General features: G+C 55.2%; 7 protein-coding genes across 7 annotated transcripts; 2 read left to right on the forward strand and 5 right to left on the reverse strand.

The window, feature by feature from the left end:
* Nucleotides 1–674: 674 nt before the first annotated feature.
* Nucleotides 675–2,417, forward strand: D7B24_008351 (uncharacterized protein; the record flags this gene model as incomplete). Its single annotated transcript, XM_028642439.1, has 3 exons — nucleotides 675–1,438; nucleotides 1,496–1,744; nucleotides 1,814–2,417. 3 exons carry the CDS (start codon nucleotides 675–677, stop codon nucleotides 2,415–2,417), a joined length of 1,617 nt encoding a protein of 538 aa, XP_028493800.1.
* Nucleotides 2,418–3,458: 1,041 nt separating this feature from the next.
* On the reverse strand, nucleotides 3,459–4,782 carry D7B24_008352 (uncharacterized protein; the record flags this gene model as incomplete). The annotated part of the gene is made up of 2 exons (XM_028642440.1): nucleotides 3,459–4,212; nucleotides 4,289–4,782. The coding sequence occupies 2 exons, from the start codon at nucleotides 4,780–4,782 to the stop codon at nucleotides 3,459–3,461; spliced, it is 1,248 nt and encodes a 415-aa protein (XP_028493801.1).
* A 1,961-nt stretch (nucleotides 4,783–6,743) lies between these two features.
* Nucleotides 6,744–7,003, reverse strand: D7B24_008353 (uncharacterized protein; the record flags this gene model as incomplete). The annotated part of the gene is made up of 2 exons (XM_028642441.1): nucleotides 6,744–6,916; nucleotides 6,973–7,003. 2 exons carry the CDS (start codon nucleotides 7,001–7,003, stop codon nucleotides 6,744–6,746), a joined length of 204 nt encoding a protein of 67 aa, XP_028493802.1.
* A 351-nt stretch (nucleotides 7,004–7,354) lies between these two features.
* D7B24_008354 (uncharacterized protein) lies at nucleotides 7,355–8,267 on the reverse strand (the record flags this gene model as incomplete). Its single annotated transcript, XM_028642442.1, has 2 exons — nucleotides 7,355–7,873; nucleotides 7,926–8,267. 2 exons carry the CDS (start codon nucleotides 8,265–8,267, stop codon nucleotides 7,355–7,357), a joined length of 861 nt encoding a protein of 286 aa, XP_028493803.1.
* Nucleotides 8,268–8,826: 559 nt separating this feature from the next.
* D7B24_008355 (uncharacterized protein) lies at nucleotides 8,827–12,103 on the forward strand (the record flags this gene model as incomplete). The annotated part of the gene is made up of 2 exons (XM_028642443.1): nucleotides 8,827–8,874; nucleotides 8,930–12,103. The coding sequence occupies 2 exons, from the start codon at nucleotides 8,827–8,829 to the stop codon at nucleotides 12,101–12,103; spliced, it is 3,222 nt and encodes a 1,073-aa protein (XP_028493804.1).
* Nucleotides 12,104–12,419: 316 nt separating this feature from the next.
* Nucleotides 12,420–13,385, reverse strand: D7B24_008356 (uncharacterized protein; the record flags this gene model as incomplete). Its single annotated transcript, XM_028642444.1, has 1 exon — nucleotides 12,420–13,385. The coding sequence occupies one exon, from the start codon at nucleotides 13,383–13,385 to the stop codon at nucleotides 12,420–12,422; it is 966 nt and encodes a 321-aa protein (XP_028493805.1).
* A 388-nt stretch (nucleotides 13,386–13,773) lies between these two features.
* Nucleotides 13,774–15,660, reverse strand: D7B24_008357 (uncharacterized protein; the record flags this gene model as incomplete). Its single annotated transcript, XM_028642445.1, has 4 exons — nucleotides 13,774–13,927; nucleotides 14,098–14,558; nucleotides 14,609–14,706; nucleotides 14,754–15,660. The coding sequence occupies 4 exons, from the start codon at nucleotides 15,658–15,660 to the stop codon at nucleotides 13,774–13,776; spliced, it is 1,620 nt and encodes a 539-aa protein (XP_028493806.1).
* Nucleotides 15,661–16,154: the final 494 nt, after the last annotated feature.

Here is a 16,154-nt window from a genome sequence, read left to right on the forward strand (position 1 = left end):
CACCTTCACCAAGACCTCGGAAGCACCACTGGGCTACTCGATCCCGATCACACCGGACAGCGACTGGGACGACCATGATTTTACTGAAACTACCATGCATTTCTACCTGATCTGTACCGCGCGGTACAACCCCATGTCGACGCTGGACTTTGGAACGGCGACGAACGTACATCGACGGACCGACGGCTCTCTCCCAGGTAATACGACTAGCGGACCAACCGGTGACATCCTTTGAATCCAGCCACGGACTGTTACACACCTACACAAATCGGAACCTCGTGATAATTTGTTGCTCTCATCGACTTGCCCTCAAACCTGAAGCGACCTCAAGGACGACGTCGACACCTAACACCACCCAAAACCCGACGCCCGGACTATTTGACTGCTGTGTTTGATCTACCTTGACCCTGGAGTGCTCCCCACTGGCCCACGGCGACGGAAAGGATGTTTGTTGCGAAGGCTGCTTGCTGGTCTCCTCTCACCTTGGTCTGTAAACACCGCTATCCAATATCTGTAGGAATAACAGCTAACATGCAGCCCGTTGTAGGAACAAAGTTGTCCCACATTGAGATGACCTTTTTCTTGTCGTCTGCAATGGTCTTGATATTTTTGAATTTAGTGGAAACACAGCACACTAACCTCCACCCAGTGACTACAGTTTCTACCAGGCCGCAATGGCACCCACGGGAATGTTTTCCTTTTCTTCTCAAACAGGACCATCCTCGGATCACATCAGTGGTTCGTCGTGGGACACGACAGGAGAAGGTTCACAGAACTTCCAAGATTTTCTTGATACTGGATCTGCCCACCAGGGCGAGGCTGAAACTTTTTCCTTCCATCTTGATGGCCACATCACCCCTCGCGTGCAGGCGCCACAGGCCGTGGCTGCTCCTATCGGCGGGGAGCCGATGAGGAGGGGACTTTCGCGAACATCCACTGGAAGCCACAAGCACAGGATTACCAAGCCCTCATCCAAGACCAGGATGGCTGCTCCGTCATCACAAATGTCTTCACGCATGTCCAACATGGACATCACAGGTAACAGCTCTGTCTTTACCCCCGGAACTCAACCCGGCGCCCACTTGATGGATGTGAACTCCTGCCTTTTCCTGGACTCTGATGCGAGCGGCGTCTCGTCCCACATGCTGTACTCTGGATCCGGAATGTCTCTGGACCTTGGTATGGGTCCTGATGGATTGCCCTCTCCGCCAACAGAAGTTTCGCTGCAGCACGTTATTCCCACCCACATTCAGCTGGATCACGATGCGAGCTTGACCAGCCACTCGCCCTCGGGTTCCTGGGCCACGTTCAGCCCTTCGGAATCACACATGTCCGGGCCATCCTCTGAAGGTAGCCCCGCTCACTGGGCACTTCCCGAACCCCTGGCTTCTCCTCCCCGCAGCGAGAACGGATCCCCTGCAATCCAGGCACAGCTCCGGTGCGTCGTGCCTCAACCCCTTGGATGAAACTTCATTTATCTAACCACATCGAGTAGATTGGACGGCCAGTACCATGGTCAGGATATGCTTTCGGACGACATGTCTGCTACCGTGATGCCTATGAGTGACGACTTCGCTCTGCCCCCATCTTACACTGCCCGTCGGCCTGTCAATGAGGGCGAATCTGCTCGTGACCACCCTCTCTACAAGAATGCGTCACCCGGTCCTGATGGCCTCTTCCACTGTCCTTGGGAAGGACAGACGAGCTGCAACCACAAGGCCGAGAAACTTAAGTGCAACTACGAGTAAGTTCGCCTAGGATCAGCAACACAACACCCGTGAGTGCTTGCTAATCATGCGTTTTCTTCCAACAGCAAGTTTGTGGACTCTCATCTCAAGCCCTACCGGTGCAAGGACACCTCTTGCGAGAACGCCCGTTTCTCTTCGACTGCCTGTCTTCTTCGCCACGAGCGTGAAGCCCACGCGATGCACGGCCACGGAGACAAGCCCTTCCTTTGCTCGTACGACGGATGCGATCGTGCTCTTCCTGGTAACGGATTCCCCCGCCAGTGGAACCTCCGGGATCACATGCGCCGTGTACATAATGATAGCAGGATTCCGGGGTCGCCTACCAGTTCGACCACGGGCCACACCCAGCAGGCTGCTAAGAGCCGCAAGCGAAAGGACGCTCCCAAGGTCATTCCGGCAGTCAGCCGCAAGAACAGCGCCAAGGCTAGTGTTGTGGCCGCCGCTGCCCAGGAACAGGAAGCTCCTAGGCCGCTCATCGAGGAATGGATCGCCCAACAAAAGGCCCTTGAAAGCATTGTTCAGGGGCTTGCCCAGCCAGACAACGCTGCCATTGCGCACCTTATCAAGGATGCCCAGGGTCACCTGAACACCATGGGAAAGCTGGCTTCTACCATGAGCCAGGGACAGACTGTGCAAACTGTCCGCAGGACTTATAACAACACGGGATGAACGCTGCCAGGTTCGTAGCAAAGCCAGACTTGTTGATATGAGCCGTTGTCTAACATCTCTGGCCGTTACAGAACATGTGCCATTTTTTTGCACTCAGGAAAATTTCGGACCGGGGGGGGGGAGTCCCGACGCAAGTGCGTGGACCTCGCCTTACCCAACTCTGTCGACGACGAGTAGACGACGCACCTCGCGGTCCTACACGTCGTCGACAAGATGCGGCGACCTGCGTTGTGGCAAACGCTGCAAGGTCGGAAGCTGCAGACCGGACGCAAAGCCAGGTCATCGGAAAAAAGATGCCCCAGTGATTTGCATGCATGCGTCGTGCGGCTCCCGGTTAGGTAGCCGCACCGCCGCAACCGAGACGATACTTCAGGTCATGAGATACCCAAGCCACACCCAGGAGGGTGGTGGAGAATCATGTAGAGCCAAGAGCTCAGAAGGACCGGTGTTGTGTCTGTAGATGAGAGTTGTGAGGATTCCCGCGAACGACGCAAAAGACAAAATTTGTGAGCCAGGGAGATTTGTGTTGAACAGAAATAGATGTATCCAGAGTATGAGATCGCCTAAAGGGCACCACAGAAGGACCAAATAAACAGCTTGTAGTAAAAGCATGCACCCCTACTATCACAGCGTGATACTATCTACTGTCCATACTGATGAAGATTGAGATGCCTGGACTGTCTTTCCGAAATGGACCTGGCGTCTCCGAGGTTGTCATTCAGTGGAGCCGTGGCAGCTGAAAGATTTTTCTTGTTCGACGATCACGATACAATTCATGCATCATCCACTCACTACTGTGAAGCCAATCCTCAAAGAGTAAAATAGGGGTAGCAATTCTGTACTCGAAGGTAAGGACTGGGGAACCATCGGCCTCGGGCAACACAAAGGCGGCCTGGACAAACAAGTTGCGAAAAGGTTTTTCCCATGCACAAATGACAAAATGACAAGAACAAATCAACGAAGACGCATACGGCAAAACGAGACGTGGGGGAAAGAAAAGGAGAGATTCTTGAGATATACACTAATACACAGCCTGCTGGCTTACACGAAGGACCGCTCCTCGGTCAGGTTCCGTGTCGCCGTGTCGCTGCCCCGACTGCTCGTCCGTTCGTACGAGGGCCGAGCCCGGGTGCTTTCTGTGTTCTCAAAGTCAAAGTCGATGGGGATGGAGTAGACGGACTCCTTAATATGTGGCAGCGGCTTGTTGACATCGTAGAAGGCGAGGTGCTGGGGCTCGGAAAAGTCGGGGGTGCGGACGGGCCGGTTGAAGACGACTTCCTCTTCAAGCTCATGGATCGTCGAGAGGGAGTCGCGCTTGGGGCGGTCTTTTTCCTCGCGGTGCGACTTGATGGACGCCTTGCCGACAGAGCGGGCGCGAGACGCCGAGGCCGTGCTGATGAGCTGAGGCAGGTAGCGAGCGAAGAAGGGCTTGGTGGCCGGCACGCTGGCGGCCATGATGCCGACTAAGAGCTCGATGGACGACATGAGCCAGGTCAGCCAGGCGTGCCAGGAGAGATCGCGGTCGCGGCTGCTCGTCATGAGGTGGGTGAAGTAGACGCGGGCGGCGCTAGCGGCGCAGGCCACGAATCCGGCGGCGAACAGGATCGAGACGATGGTCACCTGGCGAGGGCAGAGCTTGCCCTCTTGACGGAGGCGGCGGACAATGGCCAGAGGGAGGATGACGACTAGCAAGTTGGTCGAGGTGTTGATGATACCGCCAGCAAGGAGGTGTGTCGCCTCGTCGACGGTGCAGTTGACGGGTTCGAGTGACAACCTCCAGTAATGATACAGAGGCCTGGGAGTGTTTTTTCAGCTTTTCACGTCTTTCAACCGGAGCCAAGGGGAGTCCAGGGGGGCGTCTCCTCACTTACCGACATTGCAGGAGGCTTACGAGGAGAAAAGAGAGACCGCTGGCGCTGATGAGAACCATTGAGACAATGACGATGAAGCGAACTGTCTTTGACGTTTGACAGGCGAGTCGATAGATCAGAGCCAGCATGGACAACTTGGTGAAGCTCGTGGCGAGGTCGAACATGACAAAGCTAGATAGAGCGAGCTTCAAGCTCCCGGGGAACAACCTGGGCCGCACATCCCACACATGGGTACCCCAGCCATAGTGTGCTGATGCGACGAGGCCGATCGCGGTAAAGGCTGCTGTGGCGACGTAAGCAAAGAGAATCAGGATGTCGTCCCAGCCGAATCCCTTTGTGATAACCTTGCGAGTGTAGACGCGGATGGCGACGAGGAATGTGACGACGATAAGCAGGGTAATGGCGACAATGGCAGCTGCAGGTCCCCTGGTCTCGGGATTGACATAGTTGGGGACCGGCCAGCTCGCAATGATGTCCAGCGGCGGGGTCTTCATCCTCTGTTCATAGTAAGCACTCTGTGTCGACGTCCAACCCCAAATGTCCAAAGACGAAAGAAAAGGACTGCCAGTACCAGACTGGGAACGAGAAGGAGACGACACAATATATTACAAGGCGAAGGGGAACAGGATGGCCGTGTCCGCACGCAGGATCAGAAAGAGAGAGAGTCCAGGGGCCAGAGCGACCTGCATTGACAGGCACCCGACGTCAAGTCGGGTCTACTTAACAGAAGATGAGCGACACGAGTGAGGGCTCAGACCAAAGGAGGCCAATGAGACAGGAACTAGCTTGCGGGGGATCAGCACCAGGGAACATGGATGTCGTGCGTTGCGGTCTCGTGCTGTGTCGTCGAGACGTTGCCGCGCCGCACTGACAGGAGGAGCGATGTCCGTGGGTAGCACGATATCGTGGCTGCGCTGGCTAGTGTGTCTCTGAGACTCGGAAAGGGGGTTTGGGCGGCAGGAAACTCTCCATCACCACGGAAAAAACTTGGACTGCCTTGTCCAACTGTACAGGTACATTAACCAGGCTTTGCGTAGAACAACTGCCGTAGTCCAGCGCCGGGTAAGTTTCCAACGAGAGATTGGTAGTTATCCTCTGAATGACAGTGGATGGTCCAGCAAGAATGCGAAAGTCGGCTTGGCAGTCTTGATTTGATCCGAATCTGGCGTTCTTGGCTTCTAGTCTCAGAACGCCAAAGGGTTCTAGTCGCGTCTGCTAGACCAAGTCTGACTACGGGCGACAAACCATTCCTGATAAAGGAGGATGCGCGTGCGGGCCGTACGTAGATCCCAAACACTTATTTGCCCAATGGAGACAGGCGGAGAGAGATACGGAAACATGGCCAAAGACGACTCGGCACTTCGGCTGCAAAGAAGGGGGAGCGCCTGACAGTGGACCGATTCGCCGACAATCGCACAGACATTGGTTTGCGCTGTATCAGAGCGCCAAGACTGACTGGCCTCGGTGGACTGGGGATGAGTGAACTCGTGGCTGTGATTACAATTCCCAGTGGGCCCTTCATTGGAAACAGTAGACGTCAGAGCACACGACGTGACACTCAACCCTACCTGGGACTTTGGACTCGGATGTTGGCTCTTCCTGACAAGGTGGCGGATATCTGACGAACAGGGAGACTGAAGTTTGCGTCGAGATGGGCATCGCGTGGGACGACGAAATCCGATGTGAGACGAACAAATCATGGAGGATAGCTCACGAATCTGGTATCGAAAGCGAATACTGCGGTAGATTCGAGGCAGCAATGGCTGTCCCACAGATAACCGCTTATCGTGCGAGCAGGTTTCCATTTGTGACGATCCCATCCGAGCTCTTGTACCGAGCATGTCGCTTGCACTCGCCATGCCTGTAGCCTCATCCTTGAAGCTCCAGTATTGACAGTTGAGCATGACAGACTGCACGAGTATGCTACGGTCATCCCATAGCTGACATTCTTCCATGGCTAAAAACTTGGCCGTAGACTTTTCACACCGTAGGAAATATGTGACCACACCACCGTCAGTGGCATCGTCGGACATCCGAGGCTGCCAGCTCGTGTTGAAACACATAATATAGCGTGATACTGTTCATTTGCAGAATGCTCCAGAACGAGGCGTTGTAAAATTGGCTTATCGCTCAATTGACATGAGGTATGTTGAAGCAGACAATGTCTGGGGTGGTAAACGTGGCCTTGAACTCCGTTGCAGTGATAGAATGGCACACAGTGACCCTCGAAGGCTCGACTAGAGGCCCGACAAGTGACCACTACTGAGAAGTGACACTCCTTTGAACTGGAATACCTGCAACGATGAGCAGCTGATTAGCACATCATTTGACTCCCTCTTTCCCCCACAATGTTGTTTCGAAAAGGCTGTCAGACTCAAACAACACAGATGGACTAGATTGAGCTTTGTACGGTTAAAAAAAGCGGTTTCCCAGAATCTAGCTTCAATAGCAACTCCTACTTCGATCCACCAGTCAACCAGGACAGACCCGGGACCTGGAAGGAGGCAGCAGGCGGGTAGTCCTTTTCGCCGACCTTGACGCGCGGGGTGCAGGTGCACCACTCATCCTCGGAGATGCCATCCATAGCGGAGGAAATGTGTTTTCCGCATCCGCGCCATGTCCGCTTCGCTGTGCGACCAGCGGGTAAGCATTGTAAGCGTGACACGGCTGAATAGAAGACTTACAACAGGTCCCGCAAGTGGCTCCCATACACATGATGAAAACGAATATGAATGTGGAGGGTTGTGGGCGGAGTCGGTGTGCGGGGTTTCAGCTTTTGCAAGTTTGGCTTGTGTTGATGTTGGAAGCTACGTGATGCAGATAGTAAGGAATTCGGGACCTGAAGCGATGGGACTCTTGGGGGACGGTTTCGTTTTATGCTTTAAAAGATAAGACTAGGGATACGCCGGCGTCGAAGGTCTACCGCGAGTCGGCGACCACATGACAGACGGGCTTCAACCCACCCCGCCGAGCGCTCCGGTATCGCCGACCTCCAAGGGTGGGGCCGACAGAATCCGGTGAATGAAGGCAGCCGATACTGGGCTCCTGCACGGCCATCTTTTTGGCCTAGATGTCCTGTAGGAACTGTACCACACGATCGTTGAGCCAGGCCTGTCCATCTGGCTGCCTAACGGTATGGCCCGCTCCGGGAATCAGCCCTGAGAGGGGGTGGACATTCTTGCCTAGCTTCTTCCACAAGTCCACAAGAGCCTGCTTATCGACATGAGCGGGGACGTGCTCGTCCTCGGCCGAGTACAGAGCCATCGCCGGCTTCTGGAACCGGTTCCATATTCTGGAAACCGTTTCCTCGTCGAGGTCAGACGAGAAAGTGTCGTCGTCACCGCCCTTGGAAATGAGCGAGTGCCAACGGTAGGCCGTGATGGGCTCAAAAGTATGAGCCACCTGTTCAGGTCGTAGCATCTCGTCTCCTCGTCCCTCGGCGATCATACTGGCGGCAAGCTCGACGCTTTCCCTGAGCTTCTCAGCGTCCACGTGGATGGCAGCGGCCTCGCGATCTGACACGGGGCCCTGCAAGATAAAGCCATCGACGGGATCGTCCTCATTCGCGGCGTACTCGACACAATCCTGCCATGGTCAGTCGTGCCAGCTGGTCGCCAAGTGGACAAGAAATACCGACCTGGGATCCCGTCGAGTGGCCCATGAGCACGATTTTCTGCTTATCGATGCCTCTGAGGTACCTGACGAAGGCCGCAATGTCCTCGACGTCCTTCTTGAGGCTCGAGTAGCCAAAGCCTGTAAAGGAGCTCCTGATGCGGATTTCGAAGACCGAATAGTCCAGTCCCGACTCCTCCAAGTGAGTGGCCAGAGGTCGAACGAATGGAACCGTGTGAGGTCCATCACCCAAGCCGCCGACAAAGATGATGGCCTTGCGGGCCTTCACCGGGCCGTACTCGTAGGCGTGGGAGATGTTTCCCGCGGACTCGAAGGGGTGGGCGATGCAAACAAATGGTGTGTCCATCGTGTGTGGTATTAGACAAACAAATACAAGGGTCAAGATCGAGATGGCTCTGGGTTTCACAATGATTGATTGTCTTCACGAGCAGTGAATCTAGATGAACAGGTTTGCGCAGCGAAGAGTGGCCCTCGATCTGTTCCATTACCTGATGGAAAGGAAGCGTGCCCCTCTTTCCCGCCGGTCGAAGGTGCTGGGCTACTACTGCCCTCCACTACGGACTGTTGTAGTGCAAGAGCCTACAGAGCTGCCTGCCCAGCCCCCACGAGTACAGTGCCTACCGGTCTAGGCACGGTATGAATAATGTGCACAATTCACAACTCAATCATCAGGAACACTTTGCTCTGGACCTTGACGTCGCTCTCCACCGTGCTGCATCCCAGTTACCTAGGTAGAGCACCTACTTAGATCTAAACACACCATAGGTCATCTTCGCACAAGACTCGACTTTTGCGACCAATACACGAAGAAGCAGCCACAACACACTGGCGGTTCTATTCGTTACATTCAACACTAGCCAGTGCTCATGGCTTGAGCCTCGAATGCGTTCGTAGCCGCACCCTCAATGGCCAACATTTCACCAAACCCTGCCCGCAATGAGTTCTTTCAACAGGTTGGCAGACCCTTCTACTCTCACGTTCCGCCTGCCCATCTGACCGTTCCGCCAGCTCAAACCCTGCTGCGTGTCCATAAGCCGGATAGCGATTGATCCACCAAAGGGAGCCACAGCAATTCGCCATCTTGTCGACCTGATCGAAGAGCTTCACGGCATTATCAGTTCCCAAATCAACCGTGATGCTTCCGTCTTTGACGACAAGCTGGCCGATTATGTTTTTTTTCCCCTGTCCCACGTCTTCAGAAACCAGGAGGGCTATCCTGCCCGTCTCTTGGAGGCTGCCCTCAGGTGTCTTACCGCCATCACTGTTCATGGCTGGAAGGGCAGCATCTCACCCCAGATCGTCGAGCAGCTTCTCATCCTGCTGACTTTTATTGTTGGGGGGGCACCCGGACAGAACGACCAGCATAACTCTCCAGAAGAGACGACACTGGAAGCTCTCAGGGCGCTGACAGCCTTGATTACAGCGGCAGGCTCTTCTGCCGCTGCCGCCGCGTCCCTCGTCGATGCCAAAACCATCCCGGCACTGGGACATGGCGTCACGGTGGTCATCGACAGTGTAGCCAGTGGAAGAACACCGGAAATCCAGCTGGAATCATTGCGAGCGCTCCAGGCGGTATTCGGTAGCATCAAAGACCACGCTGCGCTGGCCACTCTGTTACCGGGTGTCGTCTCGGCCCTCACCAAGCTGCTGTCGATGCCAGCCCACGAGAAGACGCGGGTACTCGCGGCAGCCATCACGACCTTGAGGCTAGTCCTTGTTGCCGTTCTCGGTGACATGAGAACGAGAGCCATCAGCAGAGAAATTGCCAAAGACTCTGAAGCTGACAACCAGAAAGTGCTGAGTCGGCCATGGCTAAACGCTACCGTTGCTCAAATCAAGCTGGCTCTGGCCTCCGTCATGAAGCTTCGCAACAGCAAGACCCACGAGGTCCGCGATGCACTCGCAAACTTGTCCCTGACGCTTCTCGATGAGTGTCACACGACCCTAGAAAACTGCAGTTCCATTCTGGTCGAATCAGCCACCATGTTGGAACCCGAGGAAGACGCACCATCCACCCTCACCACTAGCCTACAGGATTTGGCGACCATCTATCCTGAACTAGCGGAAGTAATTAAGGTCACGGTATATAACTGGCTGACCGCCCTGCCGCGAATCATGCAGTCGGCCGAAGAAGAGAAGAAGCAGGCCGCGATTCGTAACGTCCTGAAGGGCACCGAGTTGGTGTCACGTTTGCAACTGGATTCTTCCACGCTCAGTGACGCCGTGTCTATGGCCCTGCGAGACAGTGTGTCCTCCCTTCTGGCTGGCGACGGTCAGAAGCAGGTGGTTCAGACTGTGTCGTCGAGCCTCGTCCCGCTTTCGGGGAAAGATCTCACCCGGGCCGATAGTACTGCAGCGGACTACAGCTTGATAGTCCTTGGCCATGAGAGTCAGATAACCACAAGATCTGAACTGTTGAGGTTGATCTCTAAAGTCGGATCTGCGTCTCAACAAGTGAAGCTGTCGCTCGATATGCTGGACCACTCGCAAGAACTGACAGATGCAGCCCAAGTCTCTTCCCTCTGGCTATCCTTCGAGCTTGTCAAAGCTGCCTTCACTCGGACTTCTGACGTTGATGATTATCTTGACCTGTCATCGGTCACTACAGAGTCGGAAGATCCTGAGACAGCCTTGCGCGAGCTTTATGCCCTCTCTGTGTCATTCATAGACGCTAGCATGGAAAATACAGATGTCGATTGGCGGCTTGAGGCCGTGGCGCTCGAGGTAGTGGCCTATGCAGCATCTCGCTCGAGGGAAGCATTCCGACCCGAACTCATCGATGTCTTATACCCCATTGCAGCTTTTCTGGGTTCATCAACCCCCCAAATTCGAGAACACGCCATGACAACCTTGAACATCATTGCGAGCTCTTGTGGTTACTCGAGTGTTTCAGAGCTCATTATAGAAAACGTTGACTACATGGTCAATTCGGTTTCACTTCGGCTCAACACGCTCGACATTTCACCGGCGTCCACCAAGGTTCTTATTATGATGACCCGCCTCACAGGCCCTCGCCTTATACCATATCTGGACGACGTGGTAGCCTCCATATTTGCAGCGCTCGATAATTACCACGGCTACCCTGTCTTCGTCGAGAATCTCTTTGCCGTTCTCAAGGAAGTTGTTGAGCAGGGCGTCAGATCTGATAGACTCCTCCTCGAGGGCCGCCAAAACGGCTCTTCGGACCACGTGAAGCGGCGGCCCAGACCGACAGACATTAATGACATTGTTGCCTACCTCGATCGGCGCGCTGAACGGAAGAAATTGCAACAACAAGATGAAGAGAACAGCACGGTGCAGGGTCACCCTCCTCGACCTTGGGGCCCTGAAGACGAGAAGCAGGAAGAAGATGACGAAGCCGGCGGCGGCGAAGTCGAACAGGAGAAGCCCCCCAAGACACCAACGTATGTTCTTCTGGAGAAGGTAGCAATACTAACACAGCACTATCTGACCTCCCCAACCCCGACTCTCCGCAAGTCGCTCCTCGACCTCCTCATCACAGTCGCGCCGGCTCTCGCCGCCGACGAAGATTCTTTTCTACCCCTCATCAACACCGTCTGGCCCGTCGTAGTAGCCCGCCTGTATGACGCCGAATCTTTCATCATCATCGCCGCATGCGACACCCTCGCCATCCTGTGTGCTACGGCGGGTGACTTCCTCGCGTCCCGCATCAAGACGGAGTGGTCGGATGCTCTCCACAAGTGGTGTCAAAAAAAGAAACAAGAGGCTCTCGACAACCAGTCTCGCCAGAGCCAGGTCCGCGGAAAGGCCGCCCTCCTCCACGATGTCGCGCCCGTTCACAACGTCGTCGTACCGGCCCGTGCAGGTGGCACGCGTGAGATGAAGACTGCAATTACGAAAGATATTTCGCGGTCTTCGCCGTCCTCAGGCGGCGGTCTCGGCCGCTTTGCGTCGGCGGCGCAGACGTGGGAGGCTGTGGTTCGGCTGCTCATCGCCATTGTGCGTCACGTGCGGATCGAGGATGAAATCTACGACGGCGTGCTGGCGCTGCTGGCGGATCGACTGGAGCACGACAACGAGGCACGCGAGGCGCTCGAGGTCGTCAATGCTGACGCGGTTTGGTTCTGTCTTTATGAAAGGGGAGCTGTGGAGATCCTTCCCACGCCAGTGATGGAGGGTGTGACTTTCCCTGACATGATTCAGTACGGCTCTCAAGCATGAGGAGAAGCTTCTTCCTCGACGGACGCCGTACCGAACTATGTCAGGGAAATTCCTACATTCTATCACTGGCGTGGGAAGTATCTCCCTAGTTCTCTTCTTATACAGACAGGACCAAACCGCGTTAGCATTGACAACTTCTTGCTCGACGGAAAATCAACACATTGATCTACATGACTAGTTTTGTGCTTCGATTCACGGGAACTATGCGTGCTTGTGGGTGGGTGGAAATTGACTGCGTTGACTTCGCCTGCTACTCATTGTGTTGCCAAAGACCCTCTTACTAGCCCAGACTCGTACCGCGAGGGCGCAGGAGCGTCTACCTCCCAGGTCGTTCGCGCGGCTCGGCGTCTATGTCCCGCTCAACCATCTCGATGGCGCTGAGGCTGGGGAACCGCTTCGAGAAGTCCTCGACGTAGTCATCCTTCTCCCTGGCCGTCATGTCCAGCACCGGGCGGCCAGGGATGTCCGTGCCTACGAGCTGCTCGTTGGCTGGCAGCTGAGACCGTTTCGGCGGAGAGGCGGCGGCACCCCCCGTCGGCACGCTGTTGAGGTGTTCCGGCTTGCGGGGCGCCGGCGGCTTGTTCCCCGTCATGGGCCGACTGTTGATTGGCAGAGGCTCGCTAGCTGGATGCCTCAGCTTGTTGACGACAATGTCTTGAGAGCTGATCGGTGGGGGAGTGGACCGAAATTTGGTGGTGACTGGCTTTCGTGGCAGTTCCGGCAATTGCTTGTCGACCCGACTAGCGGCAGTGGCCGCGTCGGAGTAGACGCCGTACCCTTGAGCCGAACGCTGAACTTGCGATGAGGTTTTCTGACCTTCGTCCAGCAAGCTCTGCACTCGGTTCTGAATGCTGACTGCCCTTGATGAGCCGCTGGCGGGCTTGGGCGGCGGTGTTGGGCGTCCCGTCACACCTGGGGGCTTGCTGGCGATGCGCTGGCGATATTCGGCTTGGGCAAGTTCGACACGTCGCTCTTCCTCTGCCAGTCGCTGTCGCTCCAGGTCACGCCGCATCTCGGGTGTCATGTCATCCTGGTCTTCCTGAGCTCGCCCGTCATCACTTCGCCCGTCGGTGGCCTCGGAACCCGCAATGGGGGTCAGATCGCGGCGGTCGTGTTCCTTTAGAGGAGACGGAGTCCGAATTACCGGTGTCGAATGTTTGCCCTCGAAGATCTTGAAAGCGTCTCCGAACTTGCCAGCAAGGATGTTTCGAGAGCCGGAGGTCGAGCTGACACTGCTCTTCTTTCCGTGCCACGAGCCTCGATCTTTCTTTGCGTCCTCCATGCTGCGCAAGAATTCGACGTTTGATTCGATGTTAGTCTCTTCCTCCGGCCCAAGGCTAATCAGCGCGGGAGAAGACGATTTATCGGCAGGCCGTTCTGGTAACCTGGGCGAAGGGATACTTGGCGATCCACTTGGCTTGGAAGCCATTTGCCTCTCGCGGAGGTAATCTATACTAGATTCGAGGTGTGTGCTGGCTGGACGTTGGCGTCCGATTGCCATTCTTGGCTGTAAAGATGTTCCCAGATGGTCTGCGCTGGGGCGACCCCCTTCTAATGATGGGCGAGATGACGAAGGATGGCGCGTGTGAGATTGATAAGAGTTTTGACGAGACAGTGGCCCCGAAGAAATTCCACCCTCACGGGACTCTACACGATGACTGTGGTCGGGTTTACGTGGTAGACTTGTAGATCGATGGTGATCGGTAGATGGTACTCGCCAGATCGCTGGTGGCTCCCGCGCCTTGTCGGATGGCGGTGGTGTAGATGTCATGGTACCAGTTGAAACATACTTCTGTGTGGATTGCGAGGAGATTGCTCGCAGTTCTGGATTTTGAGTTATGATCGCTGATGCTCGGCTCATCTCAGACGGCTTCGGTGGAGCAGATGCTGTTTTCTTCAAGCTGACTGTAGCTGTAGCAGGATATTCGACACTGGCAGGAGGTTGCGTAAGCGGAACCGGTTGTGCTATGGTATGCGAGCGTGTCGACTCTGACGCTTCAGGGGGGCTGGAGGGCTTTGCGAAAGCCTCGTCCGCCAGATGTTCAGTAACCTTCTGTTTGAGATCACTCTGCTGTGCAGCCGGGGGTGTTGCCGGAGAGGTAAAGTCAAAGCTCCCTCCACCGTTGTTGTGAAGAAGGGAAAATTGATCAAGCGTGGGAAAGCGAGACGAAAGCTCGTCGCCTCCCCCGGTGTTATTGTTCGCTTTGGCGTCGAGAGCAGCGAATGGATCGCCGCTGGTGACACGACCAGGCGATGGACTTGGTCGTTGAGACTGAGAGGCTGATTGCGTAGAGGCGACTGGAAGCCTGCCCCTTCTCATAGGAACCACCTCAGGGATAGTTTGCGTCTCTTGCGGCGGTGGGGAGAAGACAGCGCCAACAACTGGAGGCGTTGACTTTTCCAGCTGTGGTTTGTCGCTGCGTCGAGGCTCGGATTGCGCCCTGGCGGCGTAGATCTGTATTGCATTGGTAAGTGTAGATGCATGGGAGATACCAATTGACTCACATCATGTATTGGAACCTCGCGGCCTTGCATGGCGCAAGCCTCTCGTAATACCTGATAGACATTGGGCCTCGACTGCTGGTTTTCCCGCAACATAGAAGCTAGTCTTCGGTGAGTTACGATTCCTTGCGTACCGATATGACCATACCTATGAGCTTTTTCAGCCTGTCAGAGAAGACTGGGTGACTATGAAACCGAAAGCTTGCGTTCAAGATGGCCAATTGGCCTTGGTCCTCGAAGGGGGTCGTGTAGTAGCACAGCTTATACAGCAAGACACCGAGGGCCCAGATATCCGACTTTTCGTCAATGGGTTGTTTTCTGTAGACGTCAATCATCTCCGGGCTCCGGTATTGCAGGGTTGTGTGCTTCTGCACATCCTCGTCCAGGAGCCTACACTCGACAACTGTCTGGGGCGCGGGCTTTGGAGGTGCTGCTGAACCGAAATCGCAAAGTTTGAACCTCTTCTTGGACCCCTGGCTCAGAATCAAGACGTTTTCTACTTTGAGATCGCGATGCAGAAGCGGAGGTTTTAGGTAGTGCATGCAGGCAACTCCCTCCGCCACGTCGGTGAAGATGTGGAGGATCTCGGGCTCGGTCAACCGGTGTTGGAGCCGGGTGTTCATGAAGTCGATCAAGCCACCGCCGTTGCAGTACTCCATGAGGAGGAAAACCTCGAAGCCACCACCTCGAAGCTCAGAAGCGTGCGAGTCGATATATGTGACGATCATGCGGTGACCCTTGAGCCTTTTCATCGTCTCGACCTCGATGCGCATGGAGCGAAGCGCCTCCTTGTCAGGCACAGCAACCCGCTTGAGGACTGCCAGGTCCGTACCGTCGAGAGGCTTGGGGAGCTTGACGAGATAGACATGGGCAAAGCCACCTTCGGAGAGATATTTCTGTATGACGACGCGGTGGGAGCCGACCTGAATCTTGGTACCAGGGGCGAAGGTACCAGCTGGGGCTGCTGAGGCGTGTCCTGGCACGGGAACTGGGTAGTTGGCAGGTTGCGCTGGTCGGGGTGCAGCCGCGGCCGCGTGATGGCCGTAGGAGGCCATTGCAGTGACAGGCAGCAAGCTCGTCGCAGGAGGTAGAGGTTTGACAAGTGTCGTATCGATCGATCAATCGAGGTGATGCGATGTGCTGGAGGGAGGCTCGAGGAGGGGTCTCATGCGAGTTCGGAGATGGGTGAAACTGGGATGTGATGTGTAGCTACAACACGGTAAACAGCCGCAAGGGGTTCGTTGGACTACCGGCAAGGCATTTTCGAAATGAAAAGAACAGTATCTTGGTGTCCAATAACTAATGGAGCGGCGTGGGAAGTCAAGGTCCGTTGAACTGGGAAATCCCAAGATGGCGCATACGTAGGTCTGTCCATAAACATTGGCCAGGGCAGCCAAGGTAAGGTACAGTGGGGCGATAAAAGTAATGAACGGATTTTGCAATTCCACTCCTATATACTCACTGCTACTCACTACTACTATATTCAATGCCTCGTTAACGCCTTAATTTAAGGGCTAGAAGCCTAAAAAAACACTAATCGCCTTATAAA

The sequence above is a fragment of the Verticillium nonalfalfae genome (genome assembly GCF_003724135.2).
Source record: "Verticillium nonalfalfae strain VnAa140/NRRL 66861 chromosome Unknown scaffold_73, whole genome shotgun sequence".
Lineage (NCBI taxonomy): Eukaryota > Fungi > Ascomycota > Sordariomycetes > Glomerellales > Plectosphaerellaceae > Verticillium > Verticillium nonalfalfae.